This window comes from Macrobrachium rosenbergii, chromosome 1 (assembly GCF_040412425.1).
Source record: "Macrobrachium rosenbergii isolate ZJJX-2024 chromosome 1, ASM4041242v1, whole genome shotgun sequence".
In the NCBI taxonomy this organism is placed as follows: Eukaryota; Metazoa; Arthropoda; class Malacostraca; order Decapoda; family Palaemonidae; genus Macrobrachium; species Macrobrachium rosenbergii.
Window position 1 is genome coordinate 61,084,536 of NC_089741.1, and position 26,080 is coordinate 61,110,615.

General features: G+C 39.1%; 1 protein-coding gene across 6 annotated transcripts in view; it reads right to left on the reverse strand.

Annotated features, from left to right (window-relative positions):
* Positions 1-26,080, reverse strand: part of LOC136839040 (uncharacterized) — a 76,199-nt gene that overhangs the window by 13,125 nt on the left and 36,994 nt on the right. For 5 of the 6 annotated variants that reach the window (XM_067104706.1, XM_067104726.1, XM_067104719.1 and 2 more), the window contains exons 7-9: positions 19,921-20,108; positions 13,770-13,913; positions 9,958-10,119 (exon numbers count right to left, since the gene is read on the reverse strand). In XM_067104706.1, coding sequence (XP_066960807.1) covers positions 9,958-10,119; positions 13,770-13,913; positions 19,921-20,108 — 494 coding nt within the window. Of the gene's footprint in view, positions 1-9,885; positions 10,120-13,769; positions 13,914-19,920; positions 20,109-26,080 lie in introns of those variants that run through there. The other variant, XM_067104738.1, reaches the window with a different exon arrangement.

The window sequence follows — 26,080 nt, forward strand, 5'->3', positions numbered from 1 at the left end:
AGACCACCCATTAGACTTAGTCTTTCATTTGCCAAACAGAAGAGCTATCGTTCAGGCATTAGTCACCTGGATCCACTAGACCAGTCCTACCCCCAGGCTCTGTCAGTTGTCTGCCAAATAGCAGGATTATTGTTCAGGTATTCCTCACCAGGATCCACTGGCAAGAACCAGACAACCTTTCTGCTGTTTATATAATATGAATGAAAAACAGCAAGATTCAAGGGGTGGCGAGGACTGAAATCAGTATATTGTATGACTACTGATTTTGTTTAATAATTTCTTCATCCTCAACTCCATCATTTGAACAGAGCTCTTATTGCAATTTAGGTAGAAGCCTGAGGAGTGAAGAGCCTCAGATTGTTTTGTAGCTATCTCAAGTATTAGAGACCTCTTAGGGACAAGTCAGAGAACAAGGCCCAAGTGAGTGATTTGGGCCTTGTTCTCTGACTTGTTCTAGGAGTCTCTAATACTGAGATCACTTGGGCTTGTTCTCTGACTTGTCCCTAAAGTCTCTAATACTTGAATAGCTGCAAAACAATCTGAGGCTCTTCACTCCTCAGCTTCTACTAAATTGCAAATCTATTCAAATGATGGAGTTGAGGATGAAGAAATGATAAACAAAATCAATAGTCATAGTATACTGATTTCAGTCACTAACCACCATTGAATCTTTAACTGTTTTCATTCATACTATATAAACGGCAGAAAGAGTTATCTAGTTCTTGCCAGTGGATCTGAGTGAATACCTAAACAATAATCCTGCTATTTGGCAGACAACTGACAGAGCCTGGGGGTGGGACTGGTCTAGTGGATCCAGGTGACTAATGCCTGAACGATAGCTCTTCTGTTTGGCCAATGAAAGACTAAGTCTAATGGGTGGTCTCATCCCCCTGATGCCCTTTCTTACCAGGGATTTGAGGCAACTAGCTCCTCAGCTTGGCAGGAGGTCATTCTAGACTTCTGTTGTCCAAACTGATACTTGAATATGGTGAAAAAGGACACCTCAACTGGAGTGCAATGCTGTCTGTATGCAGTGACTGCCTGGCGCTCTTCTAATGAAAAAAAAAAAAAAAGCTTTGTTCTAAAGGGAGACATTTCATTTTCTGATGTAAGCCAAGAGTTACTAAAGCCAAAGAGTGAGGGCCCATCTGTCAAAATTGGATGTTTGTTACTTTTTTATTCCCTAATTCTCATACCACATCACTGTGAAGAAAAAGGGGTTTGAGGTCCTAAGTTCCCAAAGGTCAGCCAGGGAGAGTAAGCTGGTTAGATCCTTGAAGAGAGTCCCTCTCTTTAATCACTGTGTTGGCTAAGAAGTATTAAAATATTCATAGGAGAATTGTTGCCTTTCCTGATAAAATGGACCATCCTCCCCTTAGCAATGTCATCCAGTTCATGGGTTTTTATCTGCCAGAAGAGTTCATGTCACCACTCTTGCCAGTACTACCTGCACAAGTAATGGAAGGTGTCCCACTCCACAAGGAGGAAGTTACTACTCTCTGTGAACAGGTGGCTGGGATACCCTGAGCGTTACTCTGTCGTGAGGGTTTCTTGGCTGGATGTTGTAGTCAGTCCTATATCCTGGTTTAAGAATGAGAGGAACTCTTAGGTTCCCACATAGTATCCCCAGCCTTCAACTGGCACTATGACATCCCTGAGGATAACCAAAAGTGGGGCCCTGATTGGGCTTTCTGAGCATCTACCTGCCAAAACAAGATCACCAACTTTCACCAAAAAACACAACCCCAAAACGATCGGCCAAAACTATCTTTTTCACGTATTTTCAGAAGTTACAGTATTTCATTTGTAAAACCAAAACCATTTGTAAATGTAAAAGTATTCAAGCTATCAAACATTATGTAATGGAGAATTTTCCTTACAGTATTTCATTTGTAAAACCAAAACCATTTGTAAATGTACAACTCTTCAAGCTATTGAACAATATGTAATGGAGAACTTTCCTTATTAATGGTTTTCCAGGAGTGAGAAAACACACCTGACTGTAAAGTTGTCTTCTTGCTCTGATGTTAGATACTACTTTTCCATTCGTTTGTAAAATTATGTCTCTCTTGCTCTGATGTTAGATACTACTTTTCGGCGTAAGTTTGTGTCTTGTCACAAATTTGTGAAAATAAATTAATAAGTACACAGATGCTGCCTCTTACTCACCCTCTCCACAAGCCTATGGCAGAAAAAACCCCTTTGTTGCTGTCTTTCCCCTCCTGTTGAAATTTTGCCAGACACTAGATGACTGCTGCAGACATCTAGGACCACCTCTAAAGTGGGAGTCCCATTACAAGTCCCTTAGATCCTTTGTTGATTTTCTCATCTGATTTCTCTACCATTGCCTCTAAGTCTAAAGAGTTGAGCTTGGTCTTCTTGCTCAGTACAGAATAGAACACAGAATTTAGGCCAAAGGCCAAGCGCTGGGACCTGGAAGGTCATTCAGCGCTGAATGGGAAATTGAGAGATGAAAGATCTGAAAGGCATAACAGGAGGAAAACCTTGCAGTTGCACTATGAAACAACTGTTAGAAAAGTGTGGACAACAAGACAGAAGAAAGACAATATAAATGACAGTACAGTAATAGGAAGAATAAAAGTGGTTGCAGCTAGGGGCCAAAGGGACGCTGCAAATAACCTTGTAATGCCTACAGTGTACCATGCGAGGTGCACTGATGGCACTACCCCCTTACGGGGTTCTTGCTCAGGGTCTTGTCTTGCTTCATGGAGTTGTTTGTGCAAAATGCACTCCTGGGGTATTAGCCACTGAGGCTAAAGCAGTGGAATTGGTGAGAGATGGGGGTTATCAAACATTGCCTCAGAAGTAAAATGGATTGCTGTATGCATTCTTTCCGCTACATCCATTCCCTGGACCATGATGCAGATTCCAAGATAGGCATGGCCCCTTCTTTTCCTGGATTTCAAGATAGGCATGGTCTCATAATCTACCTGGTAAGAAACTGAGCCCCAAGTGCATACGAGTTCACTGAAGATAGAGGAGCTTTATTCACAGGGGAAGTGAGGCCTGCAGGCCAGCTCACCTTAGATAAAGTAAGGCCTGCAGGCCAGCTCACCTTGATAATGTAAATCTCGGTTGCCACTATTACTAAAGTGATTATTTGTGTGCCGCTTCGGCAGCAGCAAGTAGTAATCAACCCCCAAACCCCTTGAGGACTGGCTCCTGAAGATTGTATCACTAGTTATGGCCTATGTCTGGTATACCATGTATCTAACACAATTTCCTGAGCACCACTGCTTACAACACAGTACCCAACTTCCTCTTGGGAACAGCACCATGCTGGTGGCTGTGTCAGTGGCAGTCTCACCTGTCCCTATCAGGACCGCTCTCCAGGAAATATGGCTGCCTCAACATCTGAGTGGACTGGCCTCAGGAAACTTCAAACGCTTTACCAAACTGCTGGAATCCATTTTCACAGGCTCCATCCCCTAATAAAGTTCTGGTGGGTACCCAACATCCTTCAAAGAGGATTTTATTGAAAATTCAAGAGCCATTCCTCTGAGGGTTTGGGGAGTGACTACAGCTTAATTTGCTCCTGAAGCATACACAAGCATCACTTCTTTAGTAACAAGGCAAGCTGGCTTGCAGGCCTCGCTTCCCCACTGAATGAAGCTCCTCCATCTCCAATGATTCATGTGCCCATGGGATTCCACAAATCTGCATCTGCAGTCTGAGAAGGAAGCTGCAATCCCAGAGGCAGCACTGTTGTGATGTAGGCTCATGGTGGTAGCAGTGGAACCACAGCAGTGGGGGGAAGACCCAAGAGAATGCTATTGGTAGAGTCTTAATAAAAAAACTTTCAAAAGATGGAGCATCAGTAGCTCAGTCATTTCTCTAGTGTCCTTGGAAAGTTCACTTTCTTGTTTACAAAGCAATTAGTAAAAATGAAGCTTCAATTGTTAACTAACAAATTTGAGCAACTTTAGAGTACAATTTTTCTTTTCGTTTTTTTTTTTTATTTCATTACTAATTTATGAACTTGTTTTGTATGTATACATTATTCTGTATGCACACTATTTTGTATGTTTTGTGTATACAACCTGGTGTACTGTATACAATTAAGGATATGTTATATATATTTGCAGAATCCCACTCTTTAATATATCTCTTACACCTGACAACAACTCTTCTGTACATCATGAATGTTGATGGTTGCCTGCATCTTATTAACCATTGGATACTATTACTGCTGTTGGTTTGAAGGTAACATGTCACCTACTTGACCAACTGCTTTCAATTATGTACAGATGCTGCCCACTGTGAATGTGTCTGAGAACTTCGCTTGCTGTTGGCTCCAGGCAGCGTCACTTATGTGTTCTGACAAAATGTATTGCTGCTGCCCCACTGTAATTAATATCTCATTAATCATTCTTAATTAACTGTATGTGACTTCTCTACATTGACATATATTTAGGCAAATATATGTATATATCATCATTATTTCACTTTTTCTAACGACAACTAGTTTGGAACTTAAGTTAATGGCCCATCAAGAGCCAAGGGAAAACCACTACCCCATCAACCCAAAATTTTGACAAAAGCCATAGAGGATTAATTGAATGATTGTTGAAAGTTTGGTCTGATGACCAGGAATTGGAACCATTTTGTTATTTGGTACCATGATGATAAATGGTGAGAAAATAAAATTGATAAATCAATTGCTAACACAATAATCTAGTAACAATAAAAAATAACTTTTCACGTCCGTGATGTTTTAATATCAACATAATAAATAATTTAAAACCTCTTCTATGGAACCTGAAATTTGATGCTGCCTTCTCTCATCTATATATTTGGGACAGTCCACCAAAATGTACTCTATAGTAAGGAGATACAGTATCTTAAAGATCATACATCAGTGGTCTATCATCTTCCATCTTGAACTTGTGGGTTTAATGAGTACGACTTATTATCAAGCATCTTAACACCATGATTCCCTGTCATGAAAAGCCATGATGGAGGAAGTACCAAGGTTGGCACCTCCAGAGCTGCATCATTTGGGCACAGGACAATGGGACAGAGAGACTTGGGTAACCAGCATGGAGAGTAGAGGTACGTATAGAACTTGTAAGTTCTCTTCTGTGTAAACTTGACCTACTATGTCCCAATCCACACAGACTGTACAAGTTTTCTTATTGAATACAACGGTTTTCAGCTAGTCAAGCAAAAAAGGTGAGGAATACAAAAGAGCTGCACTGCTTACTTAGCAGCCCAACACAGTACTCAAACATATTGCAACTACATAGATCAACAATGCAATAACCTCCTGGTAAAATTTCATCAGCATTCACTGTACAACTATTTCACTATCCCGTTCAATCCAAGTGAAGGCATGAGGCACATCCACAGACAATATTATCAAGAACTATCATTCAACATTGCTTTCAAGAGTAACTTAGCACAAAATATTACAATAATTTCTCAACTGACAGTCAGCAAAGAGCAAGTTCCAGCATGGATAAATTCACTATTTACAATAAACAGTAAAGATAAAATTACTGTGAAATTACTTCCAGATAAAGCTTAACAAAAGTTGACAAAAATAGGAAACTGTACAACAGATACAACACAGTGTACTGAACAGACAAACTGAAAGCTAAGCTACCACTGATAACATGAAATAAAGAATGAATTATTGGAAAAGCAAGCCCTTCTTGAAAAAGAACAAAGATCAGCAGGAGGTACTTACTCAAATCTAGCAAAGGAAAACAAACAGAATTCAGTTCTCTCCAACAATCTGTCACAAATAACAGGAATACATACCCAGAAAAAAAAATTAAGATTAAATTAGCAGCACAAAAACTATCTGGGAGAATACTACTGAGACATTGCCATTACAGTGTCTCACAGCAGAATGTATATGGATGAAGAATGGCAGTAGGAGTCCAGCCAGAAAGGGAGCATTCTTTTCAGGATAATGTTCCAACTGGAGTTACATTTTGTACTTTGAGAAATGTGATGCTAACTTAGGAATCCGACTAGCTGGACAGACCAAGCTTTATGCCATTTTAACTGGCATATACTTCATTTGGAACCAACTAGGATACACAGCAAAATACTTTTTATTGGGCTTAGGTCTGAAGGAAAAAAGAAAGACCATAGAGTTTACTGACAGAAGAAAAAAGCAAATTATAACAACCCTGGAGGAAACTAGCTAAATTTTTGTGGTTCCTGTGATCTTGAGAACGCTGCTGAGAAAAATGGTGGCAAAATAATAAAATCAGAAATCATTGACTTCAACACAATTAATTTAAAACATGATATCCTGTCTGAATTTACATAGAAAACTTACAGGACAGGAAGTGTGAATATACAGTATGTAACATAACAAAGCTTGATAAAAAAGAAATTGATCGCTCTCATTGTTGTGTGGCTTAATCTCTAATAAGTACAGTAACTGATTAAGGCCAGACACCTATGATTAATAGTAAGAACATATCCACAAGAAGTGTCTTTGCCATTAAGAGTAACCATCTCTTCATGCAATACTTATTTACTGTTGCAAATGTTATGAAAAATAGTCCTTTTTAAGAAAGACAAAAAATGTCTCTATGAATAATTGTACAAGAGATTCATGGATTCTTCCAAAGCCACAGACCCCAAAGGGAGTTAGTGCTGTCAGTGCACCTCATATGGTGCACTGCAGGCATTACTAAGGGTTTTTGCAGTGTCCTTTCAGCCCTAGCTACATCTACTTCTTAGCCTTCTACCTCCATTCCCACTCCCTTGCTTCAGTTGTGCAGTCTAACACCTCTTAACTATTCATCTTACTGTCCAAGCACAACTTCCTCTTTCCACTGTCTTGTGTGTTGAATGGCCAAAAGTGCCTGAATGCCTGGCTTGATGACCTCCACTTCATAAATCAATCAACCAAAGTCACAGAATTATGTTTATTACCAGCTTCCAGGCTTGTTTAGTTTAATTCAGTAATATGTTAGTCAAAGTACTGCAAACACTGTTAAACAGTTAAAGCCAGTTTAGTTTAATTCAGTAATATGTTAGTCAAAGTACTGCAAACACTGTTAAACAGTTAAAGCCAAGTGGAGTAGCTGAATCAAAATTACTCGTAAATCGTGATCTTTGACACTATAAAATTTTCTTCTAATATAATATCTAAGATAGACTAAAGCTAAATCCAAGCATCTGTTGCATACAAATCTAATGAAAGTTCCCCATGCTTGTACTGACACTTCAAGAGCATCCTAATAAATTACAAAGATATCTTCTGGTTTCTTTCAGACATTATAAATAAAACCACCGCTGATAACTGTTCAAGGGCACTGTACTACCTTTGTAACTGGAGCCATAATTATTAGTTCTGTTGCATGAAATTAAGCAACAACCCACCAGAAGACCCTCAGATGTAAAGAGATGCCTTAGAAAAACTGTAACCACTTCTAAAGAAGAATTTGTAGAGGATATTACAAAAGAATTAGGGTCATCAGATATGTAATGTATAGGAAATGCTGTCGTGTTACAGGGATAAATGAGTTGGGAAGTTTTTCAGTGTATTCAAATGAGAAAAGGTATAGGCCCTCTGACCAGAAAAAAAATTGCTTTTTAGTACCATTATGAAACTCAATGTGTGCCAGTGAAATTAACCAAAACTAAAGTCAAGTGGGCTACCACTAGGTGATCAACAGCAAAGTCACTAAATTCCTTAGTTATTTTATACTTTCGAAATCTCAGGGACAAGAAAAGAGGCATGTATCTTCTCTGGTACTATTGCTGCCTAGTAAGGTGAGATGACAAGATTTAATTCAGTACAGGTCAAGTTATAGGCTGGATCCTAAAGAATCATTTCCTCTAGAAATTCTTCTCTGCAGTGAGTAATAAATGCCCTAAGTTTCATCTGGTCTTGCAAAATGTGGGCTGCCTGCATTTCTTTATGAATATATAATTGAGCATCAGACATTGTAACAAAAAGTGGCGCGATTAGATCTTGCACTTTACATAATGTCCACTGTAAGGGTGTAATAGTGAATACAAATTGTCCACTGTAAGGGTGTAATAGTGAATACAAATATGCTATATCCTCTTAACAGGGATGTTCTACTGGGACAGTCAGACAGACACCTGATCCCCTATAAGGGGCAAATGGGCAATACTTTTCAGTCTACAGGATAAATTATCTCCCACCCCAACCTGAAGCCATTAGTAAAGATGTACAGTACTGGAAAGGTACTGTGAGTCAGCTAAGGGCTGAATAATATCACAAAAGACAAGAATGAGCAATTAGAGCTGCACTAGCTGTGCCTCACCTTTGTGATTTGTAGTAAATTTCAAGCAAAACAGAACAGCATGAAATTTGTGTCTGGGACTCCTGGCAAGAATCCAGATGCAGTACGGTATTTTTGAACAGCAATGGGGAAGAGCACAATGGCATTTATAAGTATGAATATCAGCAATGATGACCTGTATGTTGTGATGCTAGTTTTATAAACCAATCCATAAAGTAAGAATACAGTCCAATGACTTTTAGGTAGGAACTACCCTATCTGGCTAATTAGCACTGATTCAAAACTAATAATTAAAAAGATCATACTTTCACAACAAAGTTTTTCTTAGAGACTGGAGCTCCCTTGGAAAGGTTTGTTGCACAGATAATACGAGGCCTTACCAAGATTCTAATGGTTCAGTACAGGAGGGCTGCTGGGATTCCTGCCAGACTAGCATCTGGTAACAAATACAGGGTAAGGCACATAGATAGATGTTTCCCTTTATTTTGTACACTACTCAGTTGCTTTATAAACACATGACCACTGTCTAAGACCCAAGGCATCCACAATCAAGGTTACAGTAATAAAACAAACTGGTACACTGTAGTCCCTTTGTCAGAGAAGGAGAGTGTATTAGGAAAGAAGATGAGAATCAAGATTCATCTCCAAACTGCTGCCAAGCTTAAATATACTGTAATAATGAAACTCCCAGACCAGCTGGTTAAAATGTAAGACCTTGAGTAAATGCATAGAAATATGAAATGAAGCCTTAAAAAATTTTTTAAACAAGTGGATTGCCTAAATCAGTGGAAGGAAGACAAATGGCAAAAAAAGAACTCAACTTTTTAATAGATGCTAAAGGCAGGGAGAGGCTTAAAGGGAATATCCTTTGCTATAATTAAAGATATCCCCAAGGAAAAACCAGTGCTTATAATAAAAATACAGTATCCTCACTTGTAACAACAATCAAAATAAAAGTGCCAAATTAAGCAGGTCAACTTGACAACCCATGGAACAGCCCTAAAATGAAATTTAATGATGAACTAAAACAAAACTCGTGCAGCTCATTGGGAATACAGTAATTGGAATAACTACCAAAGTTATCAAAGGGGGCAAGTTGGGGGACAATTTTAGAGAAAGATGTATGCAGGTTACAATGCTGCAAGAAGAAAAATACCAAGGTAACTGATTGATTGATTTATGGCTGCTACAAGTAGCGTTACAATATCTAGGCTATTGATGCCGTACCAAAAGTGAAGATCAGGCCAGGCTGCTGGGGTCAGCAAGAGATAGTAACTATAAAAGGTTGCTGAGAATGCTTTAGGTACATCCAATCATAAGCCGAGGTATTTTTGTATGTTGAGTAACAATCCATTGCTTCAGGGCAAATAGCATCCAGATCATTTATATATATTTTTCAAAAAGTTGAATGACCAATTGTTAAATGTGTAGTCAGTAATAACCATCTGAATGATTATTTGTGCTTTTGAAGCTACAGTATTTAGATAACAACTAATAATGTTAAAAACAATTCAGAACTTTGTTAACAGAAATTTTAGTTACATATTGTAATTTTATAACTCTGGATATGGTTCAACGCAAGCCATAAGGCTCATTTTGCTTGATAATAATTGTGATGTCTGTCACTGAAATTTTTGGTCTACTTGAAAACTCTCTGAAAAATAAAAAAAAAATTCAAAATATCTTTTATACTTACCTTTGCTAAGCAGGACATATAGCAAGGTAAACAATAAGGGTACCCTTTGTCATCGGGTACATAACGCTGGCCAGCCATTGGAGTATCACAAACATTGCAACAGAAATGATTGATATGCCAGTCAAATCCATCAGCTCTGGTCCAGGAGTTTCCAAAGATTAGCTGTGGTAATAATAATCAGGTAATACACAATTCTAAAACAGGCTTAAATTAATACTTCATACTGTATTTAGCAAAATACACATATAGGCTAGACATTATAATAACTGACTTTGTTTATGATTTTCACTTCTTCACAGGAATAGAGATGATAAATATCCTACTGTCCTCGTCCTAGTTTTTTAAAAAATGCCACATGTAGGTTTACAGCTTTACCTATAATATTTATTCATCTAAATTCAGCGTGGTTAACCTTTCTCAGAAATCTATTCTCCCATTCTTGTGTCATCGCTATCATTCTCATACTGTACTATATTTTATATCTCCACACAGAGATATAAAAGAAGAATTTTTTAACAGATTCCCAGAAATCCATCTCCAGATTTATTAAGAACTAACACATATTTTTTTAAATAGTTGACCATGCCTGATTTTCTTTGTAAGATTAATACTGAAAATTATTTATTAAAGTGTTATATCTGACTGCCTCTTTCTCTTAACACCACGTGTGAGTGTCATGATTTCTTCTCATCACTTCCCTTTTCTCTCATTTTACTGATGGCCACTGTATATGTTATTTGGTAACTAACTTAAGCTGGCCATACACATACGCGACTGGCATCGGGTTTGTCCTGCCGGGACTAGTGCGCACTTCAGTCCTCTTGGGTATTGCCCACACACGCAGCTGACTAACTCTACGCATAATTCAAGAGGACAGATGAATATGCAGTGGCCGTGCTCCTGTCAGTCCTGTAGTGTCTTGATAGTGAGTTTCCACCCTTTGATTTAGATCATGTTAAATCATGGCACCAAGTAAAGGAAGATTAGTGCAATAATGACGAATGCGAACATGAAATTTGCAAGAAAAAACGTAAAGTATGGGTGAAGAAAGAGGGTAAAGAAATTATTTAAGAATGACTGATGATGCCTTCGGAGACCTTTTATTCTATTATACTCCTTTATACTACTGTATATTTCATCTTTCTCTAGTACTCAATGACATTTTACTGTACTGTATTTCAGTTGGTTTTGTTAGCGTACAGTATAGCGAGATATTTCACATATATATCAAAATGGAGGCAAATACAGATGTACAGATATGAGCAGTGAGCCTTAAACTTACATATTTATATGCGTATCATTGAACAAGTTAGGAATTAAATTTTATATTGAAAAAAGAACAGTGATTTTATTTTTATCCATCAGCCTAGGTCTTAATAAAAAAAATTAAAATGCTTTTATTAAAACGCATAAAAAATAAAAAAATAATTTTTTGAGACACACCAGGATTTTCTTACAATTAATTATGTGTAGGTCGGTCTAACAAGAATAAAGCGTGGGCCCCAAACATGGAAGGAAATGCTACAAGAAATAAAAAAAAAATTATTTCTTTTCTTGAAGCATTTCCTTCCAGGTTTGGTGCCCATGCTTTTATTCTTGTTAGACATGATTAATTGTAAGAAAATCGTGGTGTGCCTCAAAAAATTAATGCTTACTTTATAGTGCATTTTAATAGAAGTATGTTTAAAATTTATTTTTATTTTTGTACTTTTTAGTTTTGACAGAAATTGTAACCGATGTATGATTGCAGTTAATGAAATTGATATCCGTTTACGGGGGAGAAGGAGAGAAGGGGGAGGGGGAGAAAGAGAAATGGGAGGATAAGGGAAGGAAAAGGGGGAGGGGATGGAAGAGGAAGGAGGAAGTGGAGGGGGAGGAAGATGGAAGGAGGGGAATAGGAGGCAAGGAGGAAAATGGGAAGGGACGGAGGGGAAGGGGGCAGGAAAGGGGAAGTGGTGAGGTAAAGGGGAGGGAAGGTGGATGGAAGAGGAGAAGGGGAGGGAGGACAGCTAAATTAACGCTTGATTGTGTGCTCTGGCGGGAAGGAAGGGAGAAGAGGGGAAGGAAAGGAGTGAAGGTGGAAGTGGAGAGGGATGGAAGTGTGAGGGGGAGGGAGCAGGAAGGTGAGGAGGGATTTAAAGCAAATTGACACGATTATTGTAATTGGGGAGGGGGAGGGGGATGGAAGAGAGGAAAGGGGGGGAGAAGGACACAGCTAAATTAACATTTGATCGCATACTCTGGAGAGGGAGGGGCATGGGGGGGAGGACACAGCTAAAATAACACTTGATAGTATGCTCCGGAAGGGGGAGAGGGAAGAGGAGAAGGAGGGATGGGAAGGGAGGGAGGGTGAGGACACAGCCAAATTAACACTTGATCATGTGCTTCGGAAGGGGGAAGGGGACGGAAGAGAAAGGCCACAGCTAAATTAACACTTGATCGTGTGCTTTGGAAGGGGGAAAGGGAAGGGGGATGGCTGAGGAAGGGGATGGAAGAGGGAAGTCAAGTCAAATAAAAGCATGTAAAAATGAGTTGGTCCATGCAAGACGCGCCAGTCATTTCAACATGCTGAAAGGACGACGGGACAGGTCAGTCTCGACAGGACTGGCATCAATAGCCCCCATACACGGTAAAGACTGACCGGTTCACGCCATTTGCCATGAAATCAGCGCGCCAGTTGCGTATGTGTATGACCAGCTTTAATGATTTACAACACAGTCACAATCCTTTATATCTCAGTTTCCTCTAGAACTATGGTATAGTAGTTTATAATTAACTGAATCGTGTCAAGTAGTATAAATATATATACCAGGCTGTTAACTATCTAAGATATAGGCAAGCATAACTTAAGGAGGTTCAGTTTTCATAACCAGTTTCCTTTTACTGTTCTGTATATCTTGGCACATTCCCTCAGCTTTTCCAGTAATATTTTAGAATTTATTCAGGAAACTGTAAACTAGTACTAGTACTATGATTAAAGTGAACAAAACAAACAAGCAAAAAATGCGCTGAGGTTTCTTCAGTGCAATCGAGTTTTCTGTACAGTGTATAATGTTGTATGAAACTTTCAGCCATGGCCCATGAAACTCAGCCATGGTCCAGTGGTGGTCTCAGCCATGTTCTGGTGGTGGCCTGTATTGCTGGTACCTATAGCAGTGCCATATAAGTATAATTATGACTAACTTTAACCTTAAATAAAATAAATACTTGAAGCTAGGGGGCTGCAATTTGGTATGTCTGATGATTGGAGAGTGGATGATCGATGTACCAATTTGCAGCCCTCTAGCCTCTGTAGTTTGTAAGATCTGAGGGCGGACAGAAAAAGTGTAATGGACAGACAAACAAAGCCATCACAATAGTTTTCTTTTACAAAAAATTAAAACTGTAAACAGTACATGTACAGTATTGTATAAACCGGGTACAAAATATCAAAATAGCATTAATCATGCAACAAACATAAAATGTTTTGTTTATAACCAAATCAGTACTTCTGAAAGGGCAAAACTGGCTAGCCATTAACAGTGAGATTGGAATGTAAGCTGAACTTCTTGATATTGTAAATAGTCTTGTAATTTTTTATTAGCCATAACTAAAATTATTTATCAAAAGCCCCTAACAAATCCATTTTGGCAAAAGCTTTGGTTTCCATTTTTTTTTTTTGAAAGGGCATCCCTAAGAAGCCATTTGTAAATATAATTTGTCAAGCTAGATAAGGATTTTTTTTTTGAAAGGCATCCCTAAGAAGCCATTTGTAAATAAAATTTGTCAAGCTAGATAAGGAAAACATTAAGATCAATGATGTTTAAACATACCTCATCACAGGCTTTGCACCTGGGCATTTCTTCTGACTCTGTGAAGTGTCTTCCACAGAAAACTTTCCCATCTTTGTAGAAGTAGATGAGATCTGCTAATAATTCTTTACAAGTATAGCATGAAAAACAAGCTGGGTGCCAACACTGTAAAGAGAAAATTCATTCTTTATACAAATTATGTCATTGTAATTTGGAAAGTACACAAAATTTTTAAAATTCCTATTTAAAATGACCAACAATTATTAGTCAACTGATCTGATTACATGGTTTATTCCCATAATTTTTTTTTTTCATTTTAAATTTAAAATTCTGGCAGAGAGAGAGAGAGAGAGAGAGAGAGAGAGAGAGAGAGAGAGAGAGAGAGAGAGAGAGAGAGAGAGAGAGAGAGAGAGAGAGAGAGAGAGAGACTTGATCTTAAATAGGAGAGTACTTTTATTTACATCAGAGACACATCAATCTTTCATTGTAAGAATATGCTCATAATGAGTTGATGCTTAAGGAAAGAGAAGTTAAATTTAAATTTTCAGACCCAAATCACTTTTGTAATCTTGCTACAGTACAGTACATCATAACATTCAAATCATAATGTTTTTTTCAAGGGAACTATTGTCTCCAAAGATGACAAAACATAGCAAAGATTTCAAGTCCATGATTGCTAATGTCTTCAGAGATACTGCACATTTTAAAAAAAATTTTCCATGTACAGTATAATATATAGCAAATGGTTATGATTACGTACTGTGTTAGTAAGGCAATCAGAGGCATACTTCTATACATGATTGTAACAAATTACTGTTACAAATACAGTACATTACAAATGATTACACGTAGTAAGTCAATCAGGGGCATACTTCTTTACATAACTGTAACCTCTACATTGCACTATTAGATATCTTTACTCTGTATACACTTTCATATACACATCCATAACATGGTTTTACAAGTGCCCAGTATTAAAAGGAATGAGAATGCTGTATTATGCAAGCACTGTTAAACTGCTTTTAATTTCTACCAAGGAAATGAAGAAAAGCAGAAATGCCCAAAATCAGAAAAGAATATTCAAAGAATACAATACAAGGAAAGGGAAAATAAATCAGAAAAATTGAACCACAACAGACTACTATAGGTATTAATTTTCAATGGTTTATTTGGAAAATAGATTATTGTTAAAATGTTGAAAAAGTTTAAAGCAGTTTTCACAGGAAAAGTATCAGTACAGTAGATGAGAGGGTAGACTTCATTTTCATCCAACATAACTGGAAGATTGGATGGGACACCAAATAAAGACATACGTACATACTGTACTAGTCTGTTGTGGTTCAATTTTTCTGATTTATTTTCCCTTTCCTTGTATTGTATTCTTTGAATATTCTTTTCTGATTTTGGGCATTTCTGCTTTTCTTCATTTCCTTGGTAGAAATTAAAAGCAGTACAGTAGATGAGAGGGTAGACTTCATTTTCATCCAATATAACTGGAAGACTGGATGGGACACCAAATAAAGACATACGTACATACTGTACATAGAACTGTCTAGGAGGCACTGAACATAAACAACAACTGACTTCATATTCAGAAATATTCTTGAAATCACAGATGATAAAAAATGGTAATGCTAAACTGAATTCTGTACTAAAAACAATAGTTGGCTGTGAGTTAAAGATAAACAAAGAATGGACAGTTGAATCATCTCCAAAGAGTATATGGTATATAAGATTTAAAAGCGCTTCTGTACTCATATTCTCCAGTAACTACTACATTCGCAAAACCTACACCTTTTACTAGTTTTGAATGGTCTACAAAGACATTTACAATATTAAGGTTTGTATGCATTAAAACCCATACTGCACTTTAAAAAAATATAAATTTTTACTTGGTTAAATTGTGTAAAATGGTATTCACCATCACAAAAGGTTAATCATCTCCAAGAAAGTAAATACTTTCCTACTCAAGATGAAATCTGATTCACAATAAAAGTGGGTTTAGATTACAACCCAAACGTTCCCTTTCCTTGCAAATGTAACACAATAATTTGAGGACTCATAAATTTAAAACATCAAGAAACCTTATTAATGGCTTCAATTATATGAGAATAAAAATTAATTTTTTTAAACACTTTTTTTATTTAAACGCACAAAAAAAAATTTTTTTTGAGACACACCAGGATTTTCTTACAATTAATCATGTCTACAAAAACAAATAAAAAATACGCCAAAGTTTCTTCGGCGCAATTGAGTTTTCTGTACATTGTATATAGCAAAATTCACCTCTCTTTGCAGCTAAGCCCGGCCCACAGCTTACGTCACGACCTTCCCTTGAAGCTGATTGGTTGGTAATGGTTTTGAAAAGTTGGTTAATCTGTGATTCTTTTCATCTTCATTAATTTTGCAATGATTGTTTTACCGAACTAAAATACGTTCTGCTGATCATCAAAAGGAAACATTATATTATCCCCTGAAATAAAATCATAATACGCATCTCCCTAAAAATGGTAAAAAAATAGGAAAATATAAATGAAGTCAGGAGTGTTCTGCAATGCTGCAATGTTGTTTTCGTAAATGAGGTTCACCTAAATATGGAGGTGATACAGAGAATGTCTTGCGTTCAAATCGGTGCTCTTGAATTACAGGACAATAATAATTACAGCCTGATACTGTCAAGCGTGTTCGCCATTCTAAACGTAAACACAAAGACTTTCTCAGAGCTATGCAGATTGGTATTTCATACTGGTTTTAGGAAATTTTAATACATTTTAATAGTCATAAAATCGATTTCATTGCAATAGTTTACACATTCGGTGGGATGACAAGCAGTGACTGCACTACTAAACCAGAATATGCCTATGTTTAACTTAAAGTTACAGTATGATAAGCTATACGAGTCATGTTGGATATAATTTGCTGAGAATTTTCTTAAGGACATTTTCTCCTTTCGAAATAACAGGATCATAAAAAATTATGTAAACCTATAATGTCTAATGTCTTTTTGTTGGTTACGCAGCTTATGACGTTTGGATTATAGGCCTATCTTATATTCAGCCATTTTATTTGGTTCTTGTTGTGGTTATTCTAGTTTTTGTTGCTGCTGTTATGGGGCTTGTAATGTCTTCGAAAATTTGTCATATGGTAATCTAACATTGCAGGATAAACATAGACCTATTCATAAAATACTAGTGTAAAGAATTATCTGTCTACTATTGTTAATCAAAATTTAGTCATTTGTTTTAATTAAAAGTAATCAAGATCTTTATGAATATAGTCTAAGCTAGAATATTCCCCTAACAACAGAGAAAGAGAGAAAATTTACTGACTCTTATGTACAGTATCCTTTTGTCCGACAAGGTAATCTGCAAAAATGCTCCCAAAATCAAATGAATTATGGGCTACTCGCAGACTGGTTTGGATTGTATCATACATAACTTTTTCAGCTATCATTTATTTTTTTATTATTTCATTTGTAAAGACGTCAGACGTCTCTTCATTTTCGCATCAATCATGTCATGTATGGCATTTCTTAATATGTCAAGACTCTCATGTAAATAGTCATGTGTAGAATTTTCTGGCGTTTCCGCCGATATGTATTTAATCACTGTACATTTATTAAGTCTCTCAAAATTGCCATTTGTCTGTCTGTCAACAATGCTTTGAGTGCGGGTCACTGCGTTCGGAGGTCGAACACCACATTTCCATCCGCACTCTGCCATGTATACCTGCGCTCAGGTAATAAACAATTTAATACCCAGTTGACCTTTCTTGTCCTCACACGTTAAATATCTTATGATGCCTTCCTACCACAGCCTTCATTTTCATAGAAATGCTCAGGAGCCTTATATTTACTCAGTAATATAGTCTGTTATCCCTTTTGTAAGTATATTTTCAATATAATTCATTGCAAGCAGTTGTGTGTAAGGCTGAGGCAGCCCTATGATTGGTCTATGTGTGCCATTGGCTACATGCCCACAAATTTTACTTTTATTCTCTGTGGCCACTGATGCAAGTACACATGTATGTGTATATGCACATGCTTATATGTGTACAGTACATATCACCATATGCAAACACATTATACATTGTGGGGTTGGAGTTACTGTACTATACAGTATTAATTAAAAGTTACTGTAAAGTCCCCGCTCAACATGTTCTCTGTAATGAACATCCCGTTTTCTGCCGTGCCTTCATGTGCGACCTAGGGTCTGACGGACACAATAATAAGTGACAAGTACTGCTGGTTTATTGATGAAGCGACCCACTTATAAAGCGGCGTGTGGACATCTGCGTATAACGCAGAGACCGCGGGTACAAAATTTTACAGATGACCTGAGGTCAAACTATTTCTCTACAAAAAACAGGACAGGTACATACAGAAAACATAATGATTAACAATGACTGGTTGGATATAAAAACACTCTGTTACATGGTGCAAGGTCAAATGAACAGGTAATAAATACAGTATACAATTCATGAAGGCATCGCAGAAAATGGGATGTTCATTACAGAGAACACGTTGAGCGGGGCCTTTACACTGCTCTATTTCGAACAAATACGGGTGGAAAACTATTTGCAATAAGAAATTGCCTCAAAATAGAATAACTTGATGTGTACAGTAGACCCATGCCCGGTCATTGCCTTAAAACACTATAAGAATTGACACGTAGACCTATGCCCTGCATTGCCTCAAAATATAAGAATTTTATATGTAGGCCTAATCTACGATGATATTACCATTTGACATGCAGGATTATGATGAATTAATACTCTAATATCAGAACTGGCTGCATAAGTCTATGCTTCATTTCAATTAATGTGGTCTATGTGGAATCACTTATTTAGGCCAACACTAATTTAAAACAAAAAAAGGCAAGATGCTTGTGTATATAGGCTGTGCATGATCAAAAATAAAAAAAAAAGATGCATAGACAAAATGATCCAAGATCTTCGTAATGATATGTAACTTAATATATCTTTTATCAGAGATATCAATTGCATACAGTACTTCACAATTCTGGAAACTCAAATCTGTGGTGTTATCGTTCATGCATGGAGCTCAACATGACTAAATGGAGTCAAACCCGTACTGGCAATCATTCTGGACTGTTAACTAGTGTGACGTCATTCCCCTTTCGAGAACTAGCCAATCACTGGCGTGCAGTGGGCGGGGCTTAGCCACAAAGGGCCACAGATTTTGCTTACAATCAAGGCCACCAACAACAGATCTATCTTTCGGTGATCTCAGTATAATGCTGTATGAGCCATGGCCCTTGAAACTTTAACCACAGGCCGGTGGTGGCCTATCCTATATTGTTTCCATAAGCATGATTATGGCTAACTTTAACCTTAAATAAAATAAAAAATACTGAGGCTAGAGGGCTGCAATTTGGTACATTTGATGATCGGAGGGTGGATGATCAAAATACCAATTTGCAGCCCTCTAGCCTCAGTAATTTTTAAGACCTGAGGGCAGACAGGAAAAGTGCAGACAAAAAAAAGTGCAGACGGACAGACACAGCCGGCACAATATTTTTCTTTTCAGAAAACTAATAAAAGCATGGGCGAAAAACATGGAAGGAAATACTACAATACAGTAAAGAAATATATAGTTTTTTTTTTATTTCTTGTAGCATTTGCTTCCATGTCTGGCACACACACTTTTATTTTTGTAGACATGATTAATTGTGAAATTAATCATGGTGTGTCTCGAAAAATTATTTTTTATTTTTTAGTGCATTTTAATAAAAGCGTGTTTTAAACATTTTTAATAGTTATTCATTTTATACTTTTTAGTTTTGACAGAAATTGTAACTGATTTATGATCGTAGCTAACAAAATTGAGCCAAAGAAGGATTGAAAAATCTGTCGAGCTATCAACTTATTTTACCAAGTCAAAGATGGTAAGAAAAATCCAAAGCACATCATACAAATCCTTAGATACTGGGAGAGGCCACAGGAGGATCACTAGAGGTCACCACTGACCTACTGATCATGTAAGGTTGTATTGTCACTGGGACTGAGTAACCATGCAAAATTTCAAGTCCATCAGACAAAGGGAACAGGTAAAAAATTGAGTTACAAGATCTGACCCAGACAAACAGATAAAAAGCAAGTTAAATAAAAGTGTATAATATAATAAAAATAAACAGCATTAGCCATGACTAACCTTATCATTTCCAGCCCTTTCACAGAAAATGGCTACATCTCCAACATTCATGGGGAGATTACAACCCTGACATGAATATTTACTCTTGTGTCCACTGGTACCAGCATTTGTAGCTTGTGATCCAATCAACTGGCTTTCTTTCGGGAAAACAACATTGACGTTGCTACCTGGTGCTATGGACATGCCACCTGGAGAGAGCAAAAGCAAAGAAAATAGAGATATGATAATAATGTGTCTTACTTGCTTGAGCACACTTCAAGGACAGTAAAACACATTTCTAAGAGAAAAATCTGTTACAGAAAAAGCAAATCTACACAGTTTTCTTTGGGAATTTCCTTATTCATTTACTATATTAGGTATGCCAAACTACAGTACAAAAATAGATAAATAATATCCTAAATATAAGCATTTTACACAAAATTCAAATGAAATTTAAAAGCAAAATGAAATCCTGTCAATGGCATGTCACAAAATGCAGCAAAAAGCTAGGTAAGTCTTGGTATGAACAGCAAGCACGTCTAACCACTACTGTGGCACAAAGAAAAATGAATATTAACAGAGAAACTGCAAGAATCCAGAAGGTGACTAAGCATGAGTGCTCAAACAGTTTGAAATGCTTGGATGTGCTCAGCAATTTAAGACTATTTCATAAACAGATTACCGAATTACAGTATATTAACATGTATGTATAGAACATTACTAAAATAACAGAAACATTCCAGGAATAATGCTGAAAAATGGTATTTTCATAATAAAATTAAGTTTCATATATACTTACCAGGTAATTACATAGTTATAGTTTCTGATTATCAAGGCAGCTTACATTCTGAAATTTGTGGCAGTGCTTCCATTGTTTTAGTGTAGGTGGCTAGCCCTGCCCAATTTCGGGGAAGAATCGGTACAACACAGCTGAAGAGCTCAATTCGTTTGTGCCCTATGTCCATGAAAGGAGAGGAGGGAGGGCTCTGATTGTTTAATTACTTGGTAAGTATATATGAAAATTTTATTATGAAAATACCCTTTTCATATAAGTAACTTACCAAGTAATTACATAGCTGAATCCCATACTGACAGGAGATGGGATGCATGGACATATTCTACTCCAAATATTTCAGTAAGGAAAAGAACTTTGAAACAGGAAAGGTAGCTAGCACTGGTTAAAATGCTTGTTGTAACCTACCTGGTAAGAGAGTTACTGCAGGAAAATACTGCCTCTGGTTGGTGCTCATCTTAACCCATTGTGGCAAGGCGTTATAGCTGTGTAGTGCCTCTACTTCAGTGAGAGCTTTGTAGCGAGGGAGTATTCCGATGGCTAGCAAAGCAACACAGAAAGTTATGCAGCGAAGGAGTTATTCGATGGCTAGCAAAACTTCAGAAAGTACCCTTGCCCTGGGCGCAGTACCATAAAAAAGACAACCAGACAATGGTGTCCCCTACAAAATTAAAAGCCACCACCATCCATTAAAAAGACTGGTTGTATTCCAGGTATGCAGTACCCTCAGGCTCTCCAAAACTTGACATGCCATATCGAGGTGAAGAGATAAAGAATAGGAATAACTCCTATGCTTCATTCCCCAATACCATGCCAGCCTGAATAACGGACCCAAAGGTACTGCAACTATCAAAACAATCGTCTCCAACAAACACTGATTTACACTTCCATAAAGTTGACTGAAGAACTGCGGCTGGACACAGCTATGTTTAAAAGCCAATGAGGCAGCAACAGCTCTAATTTGTGGGTTTTAACTTAAAAACAGGTAAAAAGTCCTCCCTGAATTCTCGAGTGTGACTCAGAGATAATATCTTTAAAAAGAAATGACACAGCATTCTTGGAAAGTGGTGGAGGATTTTTAACTGAACACCATAGGTTACTAGAGGGACCCTCTGATCCCCTCAGTCCTGTTCAGGTAATGCTCAATGCCTTACAGGACAAAGGTTCTCTCTTCTTCCTCTGGACCAAGAATGTCCACCAAACTCTTGATGATGAAAGAAAGGAGCCAGGCTGGGGTCTCATTCTTAGCCAGAAAACCTAAGGTAAAAGAGCAGATCGTGTCTCCTTGGGAGAATCCGACTCTTTTATCTATGGCCCACAGTTTGCCTGACTCTTTTGGCTGTAGCCAAAGCAAAAAGAAAGAATTTCCTTGTCAAGTCTCTAAAAGAGATGGAGTGAAGGGGCTCAAATGGAGACCTGGGGACACTAAGGACAACATCAAGATTCCATGTAAAATGAGTTTGTCATACTTTGCTTGGGTTGTGTCAAAGGACTTAATCAAATCACTGATATCCTGATCAGATCCTAGATCTTGGCCCTATGTCTAAACACAGAACGAAAGCACAGCTCTGTGTATCCCTTGACGGAAGAAGATAAACCTCTGGAAGTCCTCAAGAAAGGCAGAAAATCCACAATCTGCATCACAGAGAGATTGAGTAGAAGAGATGATCTGTATGTCTCTACATCAGCTGCAGAATACTGCCACTTAGCTTAGTAGACCCTAAAAGAAGACTGGCATCTACACTTTGCAATTAATTGCCTCTACAGCCTCGTCTTGAAAAGCCCTTTGCTCTGACAAGTCCATTGACTGTCTGAATCCTGTCAAGCGCAAACAGACAGACCGTGGAATCATCAGAAATGCGCTGTTTGAGAAGACTTGGTCTCTGTGGCAGGATATTGGAAAATCCACTAAAAGTCTGAGTAGGTCCGAAACCACTTTTCGAGGCCAGAACGGACCACTGGGTCATTGAAGCATTGTGAAGACACAAAAATTGTTCAAAACTACAACCATGCTGAATGGTGGAAGGCATATAGGTCAAGTTGGACCAATTCTGGAGTATGGCATCACCGTTACCCATGCCAGAGGTTCAGGGCTGGCGAAAGTAAACAACGGGAGGCACGTTCCTCGATGTTGTAAACAGTCTACCGACGGCCTTCCCACAGTTCTCACACAGGTCGGTGCACCTGTGGGTCTAGATTCCACTGCATGGGCAGGACCTGTCTGCACAATTTAGCTCGTCTACAGCACATTCCAATCTTGCCCTGAATGAATCTTGTCACTTATCTTGGTTTGATTCTTCTTTGCCTAGAGAGGAGGTCCTTTTTGCTTCAGAGGGAGAGTGAGTGCACTCCTGGTTCTTTTTGTAAGACGGAGCGGGTGCTGTTGTCAGAGGACCACTACTGTCTTGTTGAACACTGCTTTTGCAAATGATTGAAGACCTAAATGAATGGCCTTCACCCTCATGTTGGATGTGAAAGGTTCCTCTCTCCTGGTCACCAAATTTGAAACTTCCATGACTCCCAGCAGAGCCCCAACCCAGACACTGAAGCATCTTGAGTACAAGGCTAGGCTGGGGTTCAGAAGAAGAGAGACTTCCCCTTCTAAAAGCCTTCTTTCTGGAAAGCCACCACCGCAAGTTCTCCTAGATTTTCAAAGTTATTGGAAATACAAGCGAGTCCGGTATTTTTTCTGTTCCAACTGGCCTTCAGGAAGAATTGCAGTACCCTCATGTGGAGCCTTCTGAGACTGATGAACTTCTCAACAGATGCCAGGGTTCCTAAGAGACTCATTCACCTGTTGGCTGAACAGGATGGAGGGAGAGGAACCACAGACCGCACGGCAGCATGACTGACCTCTTTTGGGGGAACGGAAAGCCTGAAAACTCAGAGTTGATTGTCATCCCCAAACAGAGAATTACTTGAGTCAGGAGTCAGTTGAGATTTTGGTAATTGATGAGCAAAACCCAGCTCCTGAGCCAGGAGGAGGGTTTTCTGAAGGTCTCATGCACTGTGTTCTTTGAAGGAGAGCAAAGAAGCCAATCGTCTAGGCACAGGGAGCGTTGATGCCCATGAGGTGGCGCCAACTCGTGAGAGGGGCAAGAACACGAGTGAAAACTGTGGAGCTGTAGAGATACAGAGCTCAGAGCCCTGAAACAGGAACTCCACTTCTGGAGTCTGGATGTACAGGGACATGGAAGTATGCCCTGCATATCGACGTTACCACATCAGTCACCCTGGCAAATGGATGAAAGAGTTGGGATTGGCTCATTTCATTTTGAATTTCGTTTTCTGGAACAAATAAATTCAGGGCACTGACGTTGAGGACAGGTCTCAACCCCCTGATACCTGGGGACTACAAACAGATGGTTGTAAAACCTCCCTGACACCTCGACCACCCCACAGCTCTTTTTCTTGAGAAGACAAGGGCCTCTTCTGCAAGGGCTGAATACACTCTCTGAGCCAACAAAGTAGATTGTCACCAGATGGACATCACCACTAGGGAGATTTCAGAACTATTGAAATCCCACTGCTCTACACTCTGGTTTCCCATTTTCTCCCAAAAATGGAGAAGCTGGCTCCCACTGGCACACACAGGATAGGATCTTCAATTAAGAGAGAAAGGTTTCTGGGAGACCTTTAATTGGTCAGACTGAACGCACATTGGAGTGGGTGGGCTGGGCTGAAATCTTGCCCTACTGCCACAAAGGGCTGCTGCTGTAGAGGAGAGACCCACTAACCACCAAACAAGGCTGGCTCTTTTGGAAGTTTGGCTGACTGGAGCCAGATCATCTTGAGTCGACTTCTTTTTGAAGATCCAAGGCCTCTCTTGTACCATTGCTTGAGAAACAGATGAAGACAATCCAAAGGTGAAAACAGGAGCACAGATTTCTGGGTAGAAACAACACCTTTGGTGTGAAAGAACACCAAAGTTCCTCTTCTTCAGTACAACTATGGAAAACAAGGAAGCCAGCAGGAGCCATCCCTAATGGTTTTGTCTGTGCAAGAAAGCACACTCAGCCAGTCTGCAGACAAGTCCTCTGCAAGATCACCTGTCTTCACTCTTTGTTGCAAAGGAGCCAACGGTCCAGTCTAAAAAACTAAGTACTTCAAATACTTTAAAAGATTCCTGACCAAATAGTCTAACTCCATAAATGAGAACATGTTCTTGGCTGATGCAAAGGCCAACCTTCCGGATGAATCAGTAAGGCCAGAGAAGTCCCCTGGGAGGAGGCAGCGACCCCAAAGGAGCTTCTCCAGTGGCATAAGAGAGACATCTACTACATGAAAGACGAGAGAGGCTAACAGAACACCGCCTTGCCCTTTCTCTTTCTCTGAGAGCCACTCTCAATATCTCTCAAGGCTTTCCTGGATGAGGAGGAAAAGTACCATCTAAGGAAGCCTGGAACTTTCAACAGGCTGGTTCCTCATCAAAGAACACAGGCAGAGAAGCCGGGGCAGGTGGAGAGAAGAAAGATGGAAAAGCGACCAAAAATATCTGAGAAGAGCTGCCATTATGCAGCGGGAGTAGGTGCCTGGTCAAGAACCTTGTCATCTGAAGAAATCAGAGGGAGACAAATCTGGAAGGTACTTTGTTACTGCAGGCATCCTGGGAATGTCATCAGTTGGCACTGAATGGCGCTAGTGAAGGATCATGCCCCACATGAGTGGAATAATTGAGGCAGGCAACTGAAGAGGTGGTTGAGGCGCTTGACAGCGGTGCCGAGTGGATGGAAGGTGGCGCCGCGCGGCAACTGGGCACTGGGTGATTGGGCACTGGGCACCTAGAGACAACGATGGGCGCAATTGGGAACTGGATAGGCGCTTGGGCGCCAAATACTGGGCTCTTTCCACTGGGCGCTCAGGAGAAAGATGTTCTGGGTCATCCCAGAAGCTATAAAACGGCTGAGACTGCGATCAGGCGCCTTAAGATGCTTACAGGGGAGGCGGAGAAGAGCGTTCCATAATGCTACCGCCTCTTCAACGTCAGGATTTATCAGAGGAAGTGCCTTCAGCGCTTCTCTTATCGGGCTGGAATCCGGCACTGAAGAAAGTCATGCACATCCTTTCCAACTCCTTTCAATGGCTGTCTGCCGCCGAGGCCTACCGGTCAACAGGCTCGACTGAGGAGCGACTACCCGCGGGCAAACCCGCGACCTCCTTGGACTTCCAGAATGCCTCCTTCCAGGAGCGTTGACAGTGATGAGTAGCCACCTCCTTACTGACACTGCATTTGCACTACTTTGTCCATAAGGGTTTCCGATGCCCTAACTGAGCAATAGAATTAACTATGAGACTGAATTTCTGGTCAACACAGGCTTCAAGACTGGCAATGGCATTAGGTCAGAAGCATGGAGTGTGGACTAGTCAGAGGCCGGTTAATGGGAAAAA